Source organism: Elephantulus edwardii, unplaced genomic scaffold, assembly GCF_000299155.1.
Source record: "Elephantulus edwardii isolate Elephantulus edwardi_28Jun2011 unplaced genomic scaffold, EleEdw1.0 scaffold00411, whole genome shotgun sequence".
NCBI classification, from domain to species: domain Eukaryota; kingdom Metazoa; phylum Chordata; class Mammalia; order Macroscelidea; family Macroscelididae; genus Elephantulus; species Elephantulus edwardii.
The window spans coordinates 473968-492580 of record NW_006400161.1 but is presented as its reverse complement, the minus strand read 5'-3'; the positions used below and the strand labels follow the sequence as shown (position 1 = coordinate 492580).

Genomic DNA, 18613 nt, shown 5'->3' with positions numbered 1-18613 from the left:
GCCACCTATTGCATATTCAAAAGGGCATTGGTAGAATCAGAATCAGAATTGACACCACACAATGGCTACAGGAAAAACTTCACTGAATCTCACTAGAGGGCATGCCAAAGCCACTGGAATGGATAAGAGAATGTGCCTGAGATACTGTATGTGGCAATAGTAATTGCAGGAAAAGAAGGGGGGATTGAGGAGGGGAGCAGAATCATGGTCAGAGTATATTTCTTTTCAAAACAATTTATTTCAATAGTAAAGTAATAACATATAGTTGTAAATGTAGACAATAATACACAAAATCAGTAAGAAGTAATATTAAATCTTAAGAGTAAAATTAGTTCAGCACAACAGTTTCTGCTCATCTTATATCTGAAAGACCAACCAATATTCCATATATTATTAATTTTCCAGGAAAAACATTAAAATAATAGTTACAGTTCAAATACAGGTCTTTATTACTAGGAAAGCACTTTTGAAAATAAGTATAAAAATTAGGAACACTTTTTTTAAAAAACGGCCTCACTTTCAACTGTTAAAGCTATTTTTGAAAGGAATATGGGATTAGTTTTCACTAATTAACCTTTATAATTAAGACAATGTAAAGGAAATACATCCTTTTTGGATGAAACAAGATGTTCTGATAAAAATGGGACAAGGTCAAAATCTTTCTTTATTAAATTGGTATAAAATTCTCAAACTTATAGTTCTCAGATGGGATATTGAATGAATTCTACTCATTCATTTCCCAAAGTTTTATTTACAATCACAATATAGGTATTATCTGTATACATAACAAAAAAAAATTAAAATAAATGACGTAAAAGATACTTGGGTAGTAGTAGGGACCTCTTCAGGATTGTATTTCAGATTTGCAGTTTATAGAACAGAATAATCTTCTCTAGGAAGAACAATGTCAACATAGCAGCACTATATTCACCAGGAACCCCAGAGCCAATGGATCTATATCATGTGGCAGGAAACCTTCTGGCTGCTTACAACATCACTCAGTTTCCCTTTAATCTTCAAAAAATGTCTCTTGAACTCCAGTCCATCACCCTGTATCAGAAGTAATATCCAAATATAATGCAAAAAAGAAACAAAGGAGCTGTATCACAAAATCAAACTTTATAGGTAAATGAAGACAAAGAGCCTTAAATTATAGCTAGTTACAATTCCCTTCAGGTTTTCAGGTTGTTTTGTGAAGAATAAAAATCTTGGTTAGAGGCAGCTACATAAATAATTTTAATCAGGTCTCATGCTCATCAACAATTCTATCAAACTGAACTCAAACAAGAGGATAAAAATAACACCTTGTCTATTTCTAGTGTTAGTATCTTTGGCTTTAAGTCATAGTTTTCAGGGAAGTTACCCTAAAAATAAGCTACATAACTACACTAAAGTCTTGCAATTACACTGAAGCATCAAAGTTGGAAGATTCAGCTATAAAACGGATTTCATTACATTAAGATCTTAATTCCACAGCAAGTATCTGGACGGCATTACTGCAAATTTTTAACAGAAAAGCATTCCTTATCTTAAAATTTTTAGAGCCATGTAAAATCTCCTAGGTAATAGAAAAAAAGAGTATTTTGGTTTTATATACAAGGGCTCTAAAATAATTCCTAAGGAAATAATCAGAAATGTAGTCTAAGAAAATACAAGTTGGGGGGGAAAGATCTATATATAAGAAAAACCTATTCATAGATAGTTAAAAGGCTCACTACCTAATAACGCTCAAGTACTTTTACCAAGTAATTTTTTTAAAATATAGGACTATTTCAAATTACTAGAAGTGACTACTAGGCTGTATACTTTAGGATTATTTTTACTTTCTTCATGTTATAAAGAATGATGGCAAGAAAAATGTTTATAATAGTATATGAAGAAAGTTATCATATTAAAAAAATCTCAATTTACAAGTATTTCCAGATAGAATAATGAGTTCTTACTAGAATAAGCTTAATTCTTATTTTCTTCTTTACACATTATCATAATTTTTACATTTCTACATTTTATACATTTTTTTTAAAAAAACAGGTAAAATTTTTTTAACCAGATAGTTACTGTTCTACATACCTTGGAAAGTCGGAAGTCTACCAAGATCTTCTCATTCATTTCTACTAAGTTCACTTTGAAAATCAATTTATTATTTCTCCTGTCAGTTGTTGATACAGTAACCTAAAGCAGTAAAAATTAGATTAAGGCAGATAAATGAGTAAAGAATATTTCCAGCAAAAAATATAATCTCAAGTTAAATCATTGACCTACTAGGGTAAAAATTTGTGAAGCTCTGTCACAACTAGCATGTAGTGTCTGAGAGTCTGAGAATCTCCCTATCTCCAGGGTCTCTTCTCCCCATCCATGTGGGTATACGTGACAAGCCAAGCTATAAACAGAGGGCAGTTCCACTGTTAGTTATGGACTTTATGAGCTTTTTTGACAATAAAAGATATTTGGTATTTAATTAAAATGTGACCAAACCAAGAAATTATGAGAAAAATAAAACACAATGAGAGGGCAAAAGAGAATGTAAAAGACAGGGGGGAAAAAATCTAGAATTTTGGGCTGAAATGCAGTAGCAGCATTTATAAGGCGTTGAAGACCTTGTAAGCTCCCCTTTCACACTTTTAAAACACTCCACAGAGAGAAAGGTCTGTCTTACAGCCATCAACGCAACAAGACCCAAAAACTGAGTGAAGCCATTTTAAGACCATGAATCTCAATAAAGCCATCAGATAACTATGCAGATGAAAGAGTTCACTCAAGGCTAGTTTTGTCCAGCTACATAAAACCCAAATTGCATTATTCATCTTGTGATCATTTTCATGTCAAAGAATGACTACAGAAACACATAGCTATGTCTCCCACTGTTAAACAAGATGGAAGAATCAACACTCTTGGTACCAATAGCCAGGAAATTCAAAGACAAATTGCATTGGGAAAATCTGCTGTCAGAGACCTCTCCAGAGCACTGAAGAGCAATGACGTCAGTCTGGAGACTAAGGTGTGTCTGATACAGGCCATAGTATTTGCAATTGCTAGATATGCGTCAGAATGGTGAACAATGACTAAGGATGATAGAAGGAGAACTGATTCCTTTGAATTGTGGTGCTGGAGAGAGTACTGAATATACCATGGACTGCTAGGAGAACAAAAATTTTGCCCTAGAGAGGGTGAAATCAGGTTGCTCCTTGGAGGAAAAGATTCTGAAGCGTCATCTGACATACTCTGGACATGTTGCAAAGGGGGGCCAGTCCGTGGAGAGAGACATCATGCTTGGGAGGTTGGAGGGAGAAAGAAACACCCTCGATGAGATGGACTGATTCAGTGACTGGAGCAATGGGGGTAGGTGTATCAGAGACAATAACACTGGCTCAGGGGAGAGCAAGGTTCAGAGCTGTTGTATATGGGGTCACTATGAGTCACAAGCAACTTGACAGCACATAACAACAACATAAATAAAGTGCTAAAAGGTTAAGGACAAGATGCTTCAAAGATTCAAGCAGAAAGAAAAATAATTTAAGAGTAAAGCCAGCAAAAATGATGTAATAAAAAAAACTTCAAAATGTACTCCTCCACAAAGCAAATGAAAAAGTACAAAATATTGTCAGAATGAACCTTTATAAAATCTTGAAAATAAGCTAAAAGCTTGCAGAAACCCAGGGAAAACGTATTTAAGAAATTACTGAAATGCACAAAGAATGATCTTCATGGCATTTTAACTTGCCCTATTGCTCCATGCAAGCCTTTACAATCTATACAGCAGGCACACATAGAAGTGAACAGAAAGAATGAAGAGTCACAGATTTTTTTTTAAGCTATTCTGTCTAGTACCTCCCTGGAACACTGGCCTAACAAGTTTATCTTTTTATTGCTGGTGTTTGCCACTGAGTCAACTCCAACTCATTGCAACCCATGTGACAGAACAGAAACTGCCCCATAAGGTTTCTAGGACTGTAATGTTTATAAAAGCAAAGAGCAGTTAGTTGACTTCATGTGAATTAAACCTCAAGTAAAAAAAATGAACAGCGTATAATGAACAGAAGAAAACCACCTGATAGATTAATTTCTTCATAACAACATTTTCTCCTAAAATAATCTTTCATCTGGAGATTTCCATTCTGCTACATTTGTCTTATCTATCTAGATACATGTCTTTGTCCACTGTTTACAGTTTCTAAATTACAGTTTTAAGTTATCATGGCACTTGACTTCAACATGTTTCTAACATAAACCTGACAGTCTCTCAGTAACCACAATGTCATGACTCTTAAGATATTTGACATTTGTACATAAATTTTATCCATTACACAAACTTCCGTTACAGAGTTTCTTAAAATTTATAATCTAGTTAAAGATCATTCTATTCTGTTTTCAGGCCTCTTTCAATTTTCTTTAATAGATCCCTCTTTCACATCATTAGTGGTTCTCAAAAACCTACAGACATTAGAATAACAATGATATAAATAAACTAGAATAACATAAAAAAAAGAAAATTGATACATGGGTGCAAGGGAGATGACAGATGTGTGGAATTGCTAACATATATTCTTTTTTAAATTTAAGTCAATTATTATTATTACCTAAAACGTAAGCCTGAAAAATATAATGACTAAAGTTTTTGTATGTTTTCCATAACCTTACCAAAGTCTTTTGGAAATAATGTATCTTTCTTTTGGTAAAGAATAGTTTGCTTAAATTTCTAAAATTTCATAATTTATAACAACAAATTAATTATATTTTAAAAATATTTTCATAATCATAGTTGTTATTGAGATATTTACATTTTCCTTTATATAAAGATAATTTAAGAAGACTAAAACATACCTGATTTATGCAACTCTTCTTCCATTGATAGCCTAACTTCTCACAAGTCTCTTTCAGGCAATGATAAGATTTGTCTGCATCCAACTTGGTAAAGAATCGTGTCATTCTTTTGACTAAGCGTTGCCAGGGGTTCTACATGACCAAGGGGAAAATAAGACTCTAAATAAATCCTTTCTGACCAAAAGTAGTCATATCATAAATATGTGGTCTGAAATTCTTTTCCATGATTGCTAAGATTCTTATATATGATGATCCACTCTAATTATCTCTTCAGTGATCAAAAATTCTGTGTAATTTAAAGTACTAAATTTTAAGTTCAATGGAAATTTTTTTAATACTTAATATAAAATATTTGTAGGCTCATGTGTGAAGAAGCTGGATTCTGGTGAGTAGGTTCTCTTTAGTTGCAAGTCAGGTGTAAATGGTTTGGTTGTTTTTTATTTAGTTCATAATCGTGTGTGAGCTAATTGGTTACCTCCTCTAAGTGGTACAGCAGTGGTCAGTTGGCTGTGCTGGGGTTGGGGTTGTAAGTGTTGTAAGTTGGGGTTGCTGTGATACTGAACTCCATGGCAATGTTATGTCAAATGCCATAATGGTTAGTTGTTATGAACAGTGTTTGGTAGAGCTCGCAGATTAAGACAGGCTTGGAAGCAGGATTGCCATCCACTTCCTAAGTAACATGCCTTTGGAAACTCTGTGTACATTAGAGAAATTATGATAGTTCTAAAACAGGGTTCAGATCTTTGGTTCATAGGGTCACTATGAGTTGTATGTGACTCAATAGCACTTAACAACAACAATAACAACAATATAAAATAAAAAATTTCTATTATTTCTATGGAAAATTAAATTCCTTTACCTGTGAGGATCCTGGAGTGCCAAGTAACTGGCTATTCAGAAGCATATGATCAGGACATGTGGGCTGAGAAAAACTGATCCCTTGTACCAGTTTATCTATGTTTGAGGGGCTGGTATCCAATAAGGAAAGACATGTCCGTGGTTCTGGTTGAGAGCTAGAGAACTTCACTGTTTCTTCACTGAAACATCAAAATAGGGATAAAATATGCTTTAAGTTCAGACAGTTCTAGCATATTACCATCAGTACAAAGAAAAAATTATATTAAGAAAAATGCATATATGTACTCTTTTTCATGGAGATGATTAATTCAGCAGCTATTTTCTCTTTATTGGTCTTACCTAGAAACACTATTTACTGGAAAGAATTCCAAATTGGATTGAATGTGCTTCGACAATCCACTTGGAGATTCTGATACGACTCCTGATGTAACCTGGGGCCTCCTGGGCCCTAAAAATGAAAAGATAAATGCTTTTAACACTTCTATGCAGTTTTGTTTTGGGGGAGGGAGGTTTCATGAACTCAGGAAGAATCTTGAAGAAACACCATATCTAAATTTACTATGCAACCCAAAGTATCAGACATAAAAGTATGCTCCAAATAAGGAGGACCAAGTTAAAGTCATAATTGGTATCTGTAATGGTACAATCTACAGTAACAGAACAATTGTTTGAAAAGCAGACTGTAAGGTCAATCTAAAATAACAGATCTTTTAAAAATAGATCCTTTGGAAGGAGAATGCCTATCTTTCCCCCATAGAGCAGCTGGTGGATTTGAACCACCTACCTTCTGGTTGGTAGTGCAGTTACTTACCATTAGGCCACCAGAGCTTAAAATAGATTTTGATAGTGTGTTCAGAGACTATGAATTTGCTACAGCAAACAGTCTTTTTTCCCTTGGAATAGACAATAAGAAAACTCACTATACAGAAGAGAATACTGCTATAATCATTCATTATGTTTTCTACACATTTATATATATACACTCACTCCTCCCTTATTGACACTGGTAGGTTCCAAAGAACAAGTATTATGTGAACATTGGTGGTAAATAAAAATGGAAAACTGCATCAAATCACAAAATGGATGAGGACTACATCACAGATGTCAAACACCCGAGACTCACGGCCAGTCATTTGATCCATGTTGTTATGTGCCACTGAGCTGCTTCCAGCTCACTGCGACCCTATGTACAACAGCCCTAAACCCTGCTCTGTCCTGTGCCAATCTCACTGACTGACACACGGACCCCAAGTACCCTAGTCACTGAATCAATCCACCTCATAGAGCCATCTTCTCCTTCTGCACTGTCCCTCCACCCTCCCAAGCATGACCTCTCTCCAAGGACCAGTCTCTCCTTGTACCATGTCTAAACTACGTCAGATGAAGCCTCAGAATCATTGCCTACGAGGATCAGCCTAGTTTAACTCTCTCCAGGATGAACCTGTTTGTTTTCATATCAGTCCATGGTACATTCAATACTATTCTCCAGCACCACAGCTCAAAGGCATCAATTATCTATCATCCCTAGTCATTGTCCAACTCTCTGATGCATAACAAGTGATTGCAAAGACCATGACCTATACCAGACGCACCTTAGTCTCCAGAGAGGCACCGTTGCTCTTCAGTACTTTAGAGAAGTCCCTAACAGCAGACTTTCCCATCACAATACGTCTGTTAATTTTCTGGCTGCTGTTGCCAACAGTATTGATTGTGGGCCAAGCAAACTAAAGCTATGAACAGTCTCAATATCTTCACCATCTATCCTGATGCTGCCAATTGGCCCAGTGGTGAGAATCTTTGACCTTCTAACACAAATGCCTCCGGGCCTCCTTTCAGCAAGCAAGGTTGTGTCATCTGCATAACAGTCTGTTGATTCTTGCTCCAATCCTGATGCCATATTCCTCCTCTGAGTCCAGCCTCCCAAATGATCTGTTCTGCAGAAAAACTGAAAAGGTATGGAGATAGGACAAATCCCATTTTGAACAATGCAGTGTTTCTTTGCTCTGTTCTGACAACTGCTTCTTGATCCAAGTATAGATTTTGCATGAGGACAATCAAGTGTTCTGGCATTCCCATTCTCCTCAAGGATAGCCACAATTTGTTGTGATCCAATAAATACCTTTGCATAATCAATGGACAGATAGACATTCCTCTGGTGCTCTATGCTTTCAGCTAAGATCCACCTAACATTGGCTATAATGTCCTGAGTGCCATGGCCTCTTCTAAACTCAGCTTGTACATCTGGCAGTTGTCTGTTCCAGTCATTTTTGGATAATCTTCAGCAGGATTTTGTGTGTTTTATTAATGATACTGTTTGAAAATTTCCACTCTGTCAGATCACTTTTTTTTTTGAATGGGAATAAATATGGATCTCTTCCAGTCAGTTGGCCAACAAGTTATCCTCCAGATTACTTGGCACAACCTGGTGAGCATGTCCAGGGCAGCATCTATTTGTTGAAATATGTCAACTGGTATCCCATTAATTCCTGGGGCCTTGCCTTTTGCCAATTCCTTCAGAGAAGCTTGAACTTCCTCCTTCATCACTGTTGTGTCTTGGTCATATGTTGTTTCATGAAATCCTTCTGTCAACCAACTCATTTTGGTATAGGGTCCCTGTGTACTCCTCCTCTGTCTTCTTCTGATGCTTCTTAGGTAACTCAGCATTTTGTCCACAGTATCCTTAAATACTGCCACTTGAGGTCTAAATTTGCTTTTTAATTCCTTCAGTGTAAATGCAAGCAAATTCATCCTTTTGATTTCCCACTTTAGCTCTTTGCACCTTTCATTGTAATATTTGGCTTTGTTTTCCGGAACTGCCCTTTGAAATCTTTTGTTCAGCTACTTAATGTCTTGATTTCTTCCCTTTGCTTTGGCTTCTCAATGCTTTAGTTAATCCATGCAAAACTTTAATCATCACAGTCAGCATTACTTTCTTACTTTGTACCAAGGTGTCTATTACTGCCAGATATATTATGATAATGTCCCCAATAGTTGACCTTTTTACTATTACAATAAATATGCAATGTTGGAAAACAAGAAAGTTAAAAGGTGACTCATAATTCATTTTTTCATGCTTACTACTCTTATCCACAACAGCTCAAAGGCATCAATTATTTTTCTATCATCCTTATTCATTGTCCAGGTCTCAGATGCATAGCTAGTAATCAGAAAGACCATGGCCTGAACCAGACACACCTTGGTCCTCAAACTGACATCACTATTCCTCAATAATTTGGAAAAGTCCCTAACTGCAGATTTTCCTACTGCAATGTCTCTGTATTTCCTGACTGTGCATACCAAGTGTGTTACTGTGGATCCAAGCAAGATGAAGCTGTTGACAGTTTCAATGTCCTCTCCATCATGACATGGCCTAGTAACAATCTTTGTTTTCTTAATATTGAGAGGCAATCCATACTGAAGGCTGCATTTCTTGATCTTCTATACAACAAATGCTTCAAACTCTCCTCACTTTCAGCAAGCAAGGTTGTATCATCTGTATAATACAGGTTATTGATGAATCTCCCTCTAATCCTGATGCCACACTCCTTTTCATAGAGTCCACCTTCTCGGATAATTTGCCTAGCATATAGATTGAACAGGTATGGAGAAGGAATACATTCCTGACGCACTCCCTTTCCAATTTCAAATCATGCAGCGCTCCTCTACTGCATTCACATGACAGCCTCCTGAACCATATATAGGTTCCTCATGAACACAATCAAGAGCTCTGGGATTCCATTCCTCTCAATGTCAGTCACAATTTGTTATGATCCACACAGTTAAATGCCTCTGCATAGTCAATAAAGCACAAACAGACATTCTTCTGGTATTCCTTACTCTCAGCCAGGACCCATCTGCCATCAGTAATGTTATCCCTGGTGCCAAGGCCTCTTCTAAATCCCGCTTGTACTACTAACAATTCTCTATCTATGTACTGTTCTAGCCATTTTTTAATGATCTTTAGCAATATTTTGCTGGCATGTGATATCAATGATATTGTTCAATAATTTCCACATTCAGGAGAAAACCCACAACCAAGTGGATTGACAAGGTAACTGCTACAACGGGCTCTTGTGTGTCAAAGTGTGAGGATGGTGCAGGACAGGACTGGTTTCAAATCTTTTGTTTATAGGGTCGCTATGAGTTGTACTCGGCTCAAAGGCACCTAACAACAACAACAACTCTTAGCCCTCAAAACTGCAATTCATGAGGTTTTTCTTATCAGTTTTCTTCCCCTTTGTTTGTAAGAACTATTTCTAAACTTACATATCATTTTCCAATTTCTAAGACCACAATCTAACATCTACCTCATTACTCTTAACATATGATAACATCTATTTCATAGAGAAAATAAAGTCAATACATAGGAATTAGGGAGCTCTAGAGGCCTACTGAGTAGGGATTTGTGCTGCCAACTCATAGGTGACTAGTACGAATTCACCAGCTGTTTCATGGGAGAAAGACGGGTAATCTACTCCCATGTTGTTTACCGCCTCTAAAAACTTGCTGAAGAGCCAGCTATGAGTTAGTTCTGGACTCTACAGCGTTGACTTTACTTTTGAAAGAGAAATCCATAAATTGGCCAAATCTGCTACCACATTTGCATTCTCAATCATCTTTTCTTCTTCATATATTTAGTATAAAGGCTTATATCACTCTTGACCTTTTTTCCTATCCAAAACAACGGGGAAGGAGCTCTGGTGGTCTAGTGGCAAGACGCTGCAATGCAATGCTGAAGGCATGCGGTTAGAATCCACCAGATGCTCTGCTGGAGAAGGATGGGCAATTTCTTCCTGTGCCAGTCAGATCTGATTCGACAATACAGAACAAGAGAAAATAAAAAACCAATGGGGGGAAAAAAGTAACAAGAACATTTATAACCAGATCCAATCCATATGCCATTTCTTTTTTTTTTTTTTTTCATATGCCATTTCTTGTTTAAAATCTAAGGTCTCTTCAATGGCTTCAGATTAAACCTCAAAATCTTTATTGTGGCTTACAAAGCTTTCCTTTGCTATCTGCCCAAAATCTATTTGCCTCTCCAGTTTCACTTCATATATGTCTCCTTCTTCTTTATTCAATTATTTGATCAAATGACTTACTAAGTGCCTACAACAGACCATATACTAATGATGCCTTCCACAAAGGACCTTGGGTAGCAAATTTCATAGGCAGTCAGTCATACTACAAACCCAAAAGCCACATCTCTCTGAATCCACTCTACAGGGAGCTATGGTGGCTTAATGGTAAGGAACTGTGCTATTAATGAAAAGGTATGCAGTTCAAATCCAACAGCTGCTTTGTGGGATAAAGATGGGCAATCTCCTCTCACACAATTTATTACCTCTGAAAACCCACTGGAGTATTAGCTCTGAGTTGGTTCCAGCTTGATGGAACCCAAGAACAAGAACAAGATGATAAGAAAGAGAAAGATGGATCATTTTTTCTTATGCAATTTACAGCACTGAAAATCCATTGGAGGGTCAGGTATGAATTGATTCTGACTCCCTAGCAAAGAGTGAGAAATGTTTTTAAGTGGTTATATAATGAACAAAACAGTCCATGTCATAACTGACCTGTTTCAGTTATTCAAATGCAACAAGCTTTCTAAACTTCAAGACTTTGAAAATAATCATTCTGTTAAGAATCAAATCTGCTTTTCAACTTGTGTAGCTACTTCCTTTTTAATTTTTGAATTCTGGATTTAAAATAAATTCTCCATGGAACCAAGCCTTTCTTTTTCCCTGAAGCCTTTGTCAAATACTCAGCTACTACTCTTTCTCCTTCATTTATTATTTTTCTATTTCTACTTTAACTAGTGTCACAGGGTCGCTGAGTACTCGACAGCACTTAACAACACCACCCACAACAGCCTACAGAGAGCAGTTGGCCTAGCGGGCAGAAAGCCATGCTCCCAAGCCAAAGGTGGGTGACTCTACTTGTGGCCCTCAGGCCTGCCTTTAATTGTTTTTGGTAATACATTCTTCTAAGTCGTGTAACCCTGGTATGTGCACTTGCTGTACAGAGGTAACTCATGGTTGCTGTGAAGCCAAACACTATGACAATGATGAGTCAAATGCGAGAATGGTTACTCATGGTGGACAGTGTTTGGTGAAGCTTCCCGACTAAAACAAGTTTAGAATCAGGAGTGGCATTCACTTCCACAATAGCTTGCCTCTGGAAATCCTATGAACCTGGATAAAGGATGAAAGTTATACAGGAGGTGTCCAGAACTTTCGTTCATAGGGTCGTTATGAGTTGCCTGTGACGTGACGGCACTTAACAACAAGTTTTGTGCTGTGCATTAGAGGGTGTTAACTTTATAAAGTATCTTTTTTTAACAGAAAAAAAATATTTGGTATTTCAAAGAGGTTACCTTTCTTGAGTGATTTATTATACCATCTGTCTTTTTTAATATCTGGGATGGTAATCCTTACTGATGGATTTTCAACCAAGATTTTATGCAGCAGAGCTGAAAAAGAATTTAAAAATTAGGACATTCACAAGAGTTATGGCCTGTCATAAATGCTTAATTCTTAGAAAAAACATATATGGTAAAGTAGAAAGTCAATAAAAACCTAAGGAAAATCTTACTGAGATGAATTTACACTAGAGTTACAATGAGCTCAAATACAATAATGGAGTAGTACTGGCAATGTTTGTTTCAGCAACTAATGTGTTTATGGTAGGGAATGCATTTTCTATTAGCTTCCTGATGACCAAACATTACTTTTGGATAAGGAATAAATCTACTATATTATTGCTTATTTTCATGCAGTTCTTCTTTGCAACAATGCATTCCTTAGAATAAGTTCTAATTCTTAATTGTTTGCAAGTGAAATTGTAACTAGGAGAAATATTTCTTCCACATAACCTTAACAAAAAGGTACGAAAGAATTTTTTTCATTCTAAATTTCATTGCTCTAGTGTTAGATCTCTAAATAGATGAAAAATGGGCAGTCTCTTCCTTTTAAGATTCATAGAATTATACCCCAGCAATAATAGCAAAGTTCACAAGGACCACAAACAACAAATGCTGGCAAGGTTGTGGAGACTGGAACACTTATTCACTGCTGGTAGGAGTGTAAAATGGTACAGCCACTATGGAAGGTGATCTCGCACTGTCTCAAAAAATTGGAACTGGACATACCACTTGACCCGAACCAGAACCACAACTCAGATATATGCATACCCATGTTTATTGCTGCATTATTCACAACAGCAAAGAGATGGAAGCAACCCAAGTGTCCATCAACAAATGAAATTGACAGAAAAATTATGGTACATTCACACTATGGAATCTTATGCAGCACTGAAAACCCACTAACTCATAAAACATTACACAACATGGGGAGCCTGGAGGATATTACGCTGCTTGGTGAAATATCTCAGTCACAAAAGGACAAACACTGTATAATACCACTGTTATAAAATAGGACTGATGGGACAGGGGTTGGGCAGAGAATGGGAAAAGAATGGATAAATAATGAACAGATAAAATTAGAACTGATAAGGGGAAGGACAGTCTGAAAGGAATATATGATTAGGCATTATACATTTAACAATAACCTGGAACAAAGGATGTGCTGAAGGGTGGGGTGGAAGAGGGGCAAAGGAAGAGGGAAGAAAGTATGCAACAATGAATATAAATAAAATATAAAAGTATAGAAAGAGAAAAGAGAACCAGAAACAATGTAGAGCCACTATAACTTGGAATCAATTTGACAGCACTGAGTTTGAAAAATCAGGTCAATTCAATTAACCAGCAAAACAACTAACAATTCAAAAAACAATTCAACTAGCCAATTAACAAAACCAAAAACTAACAACACTTTACTGCTGTCAAGTTAGAACCAAGACTTTTTTTCCCTCCAGGGGAGAACATGAACGCAGTCCCCCACTACCACAAATTATGCAGACTAGTTTCCCACAATTGGGGAGATCACAGGGGTCAGTACAATCAAAGTGCAATGCATAAGGGTCGCCCTGGGAAAACCACCTTCACAATCATGGTATCTCCCCGGCCAGCAGAACCAATTCTTAGCTTAGTTTTCATAGCATTGGATTTCTGGGGCTGTAGAGAATGGAGCCACTGCTGGATCTGAAATGCCAAACAAGTAATGGCTTTGAGTTAGTAGTGTGATTTCCTACTGACTCTATCACTAACTATTAGATGATATTAGTTACACACGATATGTGAAATTTTTACCTTAAGTATTTCCAAAACATTTACTAACAGTAACTCTGTCTATAAGTCATAATTCTTACATCCCTCCTTCCAATTCCTATTAACCCGTAGTAAACTTGTCTGTGAATGTGCCTATTTTAGAATCTCCATATAAGTAGAATTATATGTGCATTCTTTGTATCTGTCTTATTTTACTTCAGAATTAGAAATGGAAGAAGACTCATAAACAACCTGTGTTACGCAGATGACACAACCTTGCTTGCTGAAACTGAGGAGGACTCAAAGCATCTGGCATATGGTCAAGGAATGCAGTCTTCAATATGAACTAAAGCTCAATGTCAAGAAAACAAAGATACTCACCACTGGGCCAATTGGTAGCACCATGAGAGATAGAGAAGAGATTAAGAATGTTAGCTCTTTCAGTTTGTTCGGGTCCACAATCAACACTTTTGGAACCAGCATCCAGGAAATCAAAAGATAAACTGGATTAGGAAAGTTTGCTATCAGGGACCACTCCAGAGTGCTGAAGAGCAAAGATGTCAGTTGAGAGACTAAGGTGTGCCTGATCCACTGTACAGTCTTCGCAAGTACTTGCTATGCATCAGAGACCTGGACAATGAATAAGGATGACTGATACCTTTCAGTTGTGGAGAAGAGTACTGAACTATAGACTGCCAAAGAGAACAAACAGGTCTGTCCCAGAGAGGGTGAAACCATGTTGCTCTCTGGAGGCAAGGATTTTGAAGCTCATGTGATATACTTTGGGTATGATGCCAGGCGGAATCGATTCCTTGGAAAGACATCATGCTAGGAAGAGTAGTGGGACATCACAGGAGAGAAAGACCCTGGGTGAGATGTCACACAGTGACTGGGGTAAATAGGACAGGGTTGAGGGCTGTTGTGCATAGGGTTGCTATGAGTCTCAGGTGACTCCACGGCACATAACAACAACAATACAAAGCAACCATCACCCTAAAGTATTTATATTTCTATTACTTTAATATAGACTAGATATATCTTCCAATATTTAATTTCATTTCTAACAGACTAAAGATTTCTATGTAAAAACAAAACCGTATGAATACTAAATAAAAACATGGGCCTTAAAAAAATTATTAATTATAAGGCCTTTCTAAACACAACAAGGACCCAGAAATAGATAGAGTACCAACATTTAACAAACAGATGCAATCCTAGATGTGCTCACTAGTCAATGCCAAGAAATTTGAAGACAACTACCTTGTCAACTAACTGGAAGAGATCCATTTGTTCCAAATTTTAAAAAAAAAGTGATTTAACATAATGTAGAAATTATTGAACAATATCATAACTATCACATGCAAGTAAAATACTACTGAGGATTATTCAAAAACAGCTAGAACAGTACATCAACAGGGAACTACGACAAACTCAAGACAGATTCATTCAGAAGAGACCATGATGGATCTTGGCTGATAACAGAGAACATCAGAGAGATGTTTATCTGTGTATTAATATGTAAAGGCATTTGACCTTGTGGATCATAAAAAATTATGGATAACAATAAGAAGAATGTTGTGTTGTTGTTAAGTGTCATCGAGTCGTAGGCAACTCACAGCAACCCTATGAATGAAAGTCCTGGGCACCTGTATAACTTTCGTCCTTTCTCCAGGTTCATGGGGTTTCCAGAGGCAAGCTATTGTGGAAGTGGGTGCCACTCCTGCTTCCAAGCTTGTTTTAATAGCAGAGCTCCACCGAACACGGTACACCATGGGTAACCATTCTCACATTTTGACTCATCAGAGTTCGGCTTCACAGCAACCACAAGTTACCCCTGTAGAGCAAGTGGACATACCAGGGTTACACAACCTAGAAGAATGTTTCACCAAAAACAGTTAAAGGCAGGCCCTCAGGCCCACAGGATTTTAAGCTAGTACCTGGAGCAGGCTGCAACAGGCTTGACCCCGCCCTTACTTATCCTTACTCTAAGGGTCAGGGCCGCCCATCCACCTTTAAATGCTAAAACGAACCCATAACACACAACGAAAAAGACCCCAGAAACCTCCTTTGCCTGACTGCCACCAAGAGAAGCTGCCATGGAGACACCAGCCATCCCACCAGATTAGGCAGCTGAGTTCCATGAGAACGGGAATACTAAAACTTCATTATGCTCTTGAGAAACCTTAACTAGACTATGATGCTGTTGTATGAATGTACACAAAAAGGGAACACTGCATGGTTTAAAATCAGGAAAGGTGTATGTCAGGGTTGTATCCTTTCTCCATACCTCTTTAAACTGTATCCTGAACAAGTCATTCAAGAAGCTGAGCTATATAAAGAATGTGGGATCAGGACTGATGGAAAGTTCTTCAATAACTTGCATTATGCAAGTGATACAATTGTGCATGCTACAGATGAAAAAAATTTGAATCACTTACTGCAGATGAAAGAATACACTCTTCCCTTCAATATGAATTATATCTCAACATCAAGAAAACAAAACAAAACAAAAACCCCTCACCACTGGTCCAACAGATAACACTATGACTAAATGGAGAACAGACCAAAGTAATCAACAATTTCACTTTGATCTAAAATCAACATCCAGGGTAACAGCAGTTAAGAGAGTTAAAGCCATAATGCATTGGGAAAATCTGCTATCAGGGACCTCTTTAAATTTTAAAAAGCAAGGATACTGGTTTAATCCAAGCCATGATCTTTTCATTTACTTGCTAGGCATCTGAAAGTTGGATAATGAAAAGAATGCTGACTAGCCCATGGACTGACTAAAAAACAAACAGATCTGTCTTGAAAGAAAATAAAACAAGAGTGTTCCTTAGAGTCAAAGATGTTAAAACTTAAGTCTCGCATACTTTGAGCAGCTTATCTTGGAAGGAAATATCATGTGGGGATATTAGAGGCTTATATATAGAAAGAAGAAGAACCCCAACAAGATGGATGGACACACTGACTGCAACAACGGGCTTGAACATATCAGAGATCGTGAGGATGGCACAGGATGGGGCAAGGTTCAGATTTGCTCTTCACAGGCTTCCATAGATTTCAGGTTACTTAATGCCACCTAATAATAATAAAAATGACAAGAGTCAGAAGTCACAAGAGCAAGACTGATAGATTAAACTCTAAGGCCTTATAGCTAGATGGCTGACTATGCAGACTGACAGCCCAGATTATCTATACTGAACTAAACCCTGAAATACGAACATAACAGATATGGATGGTATTCCTGAATTTTTAGTTTCAAAAAAGAGATAAAAGTATGTTTTTTGATGTGGGCCCCCTGCCCCATTATGTACCGTCAAATTAAATCCGACTGGCACAAAAAGAGATTTCTCCTCCTCCAGTGGAGCATCTGGTGAATGCGAATAGTGCACCTTCGGGATTGCAGCACACCTTCTTGCTAGTAGGCCACCAGAGCTCCCTGATAAAAGTAGTTTAAACAATGACAGGTCAAAACTGAATGAAAACTTCACTTAAGGAGGTAAGACAAAATACAGCACATTGTTAGGTAGAATAACTTTTGCTTTTATCAAATTTAATAAAAATAAACACATGAATGGTTGAACAGTATTTCTAATTAATTACATAAAATAAAGATCCTTCAAAAAAAAAAAGTACAGCAGAAACCTAGAACTGCAACAGTGTTTACACCAATGACTAGCTGAAAGTACCATCTCCTTAGTAGTCCCTATACATTTCTAACTGACTTTCTGACCCACCATCTAATAAGAGGCTAGCAATGTTCCCCCTTTTATACTCTGCCTGTGGTCAGGTTTGTGCCAGCAGCAGAAGTACATATAGCTCAGCATTCAGAGGCTCCTGGACTCACACTCAAAAGAGTTGAGGACTGTTCTACACGTAGGAAGGGGCACAACCTATAGCCATCCTGGCGACTGACTGATGAAGGCACAATATTAAACTGAGGTCTGTGACTCTAACTAGAGAGTTCAACTAGATATGCTATAGTACCAACACTGGCACAGATCATGTCCACATTTGGAATAGCACATTCTCTGAGTACTCTTCTACTGAATGCTTCGCAATCTCAGGGTTGCAGATGACTTGCTCCGGAAGTACAGTCCTTTTATCATCAGGAGTGTCACCCCAGAGTGGTGGTATTTAAGCACTCCAACTTGTACATCTGAGGTTAAAGTTGTGCACCATCTTAGCTTCTGTGAATGTGTGGCTTGCTCCTGAGTCTGGTCTGTGTGTAGATCTGGCACTGGCTTCGTGCCTCACATGATCTCCACTTCAATAGCAGTGAGCCATTTCTGACTGAGCACTGTGCCTACACTCAACTCCTGGACTGCCAGGTAGACTGCAATAGACAGAAACACCATCCCAGGCAAAGAGCCCTGTCCTTCAATGCTCCTTAAGCCATCGGAGGAAACCTGGAGCAACACCTTGGATTCTCTTTGATGCCCTTTGCCACCTCCAGGAGAAAAGATTTTTCTGTCCCAATTCCAATATTCTGCTGGCCCAGCTAATACTTCAGACAGTCTGCCTCGACCCGACACCATAGTAGCAGGACCATCAGTCAAGTAATTTACCATGCCTAACCCAAGATCCAAGTACAGGTTTCGCATTAGCACAATTAAATGTTCTGGGATTCCCATTCTTCTGAGTCAGCCACAGTTTGTTATGATCCACATAGTCAAATGCCTTTGCACAATCAATGAAACACAGATAGACATTCTTCTGGTATTCTCTGCTTTCAGCCAAGATCCATCTAACATCAGCAACAAT

The 18613-nt window shown here is 37.6% G+C and overlaps 1 protein-coding gene across 2 annotated transcripts in view; it reads right to left on the bottom strand.

Annotated features, from left to right (window-relative positions):
• Positions 1-712: 712 nt before the first annotated feature.
• The window catches only part of CHEK1 (checkpoint kinase 1), an 86315-nt gene continuing 68414 nt past the window's right edge, over positions 713-18613 (bottom strand). The window contains exons 7-12 of one of the 2 annotated variants that reach the window (XM_006902434.1): positions 12056-12151; positions 6019-6127; positions 5681-5858; positions 4822-4953; positions 2071-2172; positions 713-1050 (exon numbers count right to left, since the gene is read on the bottom strand). In XM_006902434.1, coding sequence (XP_006902496.1) covers positions 955-1050; positions 2071-2172; positions 4822-4953; positions 5681-5858; positions 6019-6127; positions 12056-12151 — 713 coding nt within the window. In that variant the 3' untranslated portion in view covers positions 713-954. The remainder of the gene's footprint in view (positions 1051-2070; positions 2173-4821; positions 4954-5680; positions 5859-6018; positions 6128-12055; positions 12152-18613) is intronic. The other variant, XM_006902435.1, reaches the window with a different exon arrangement.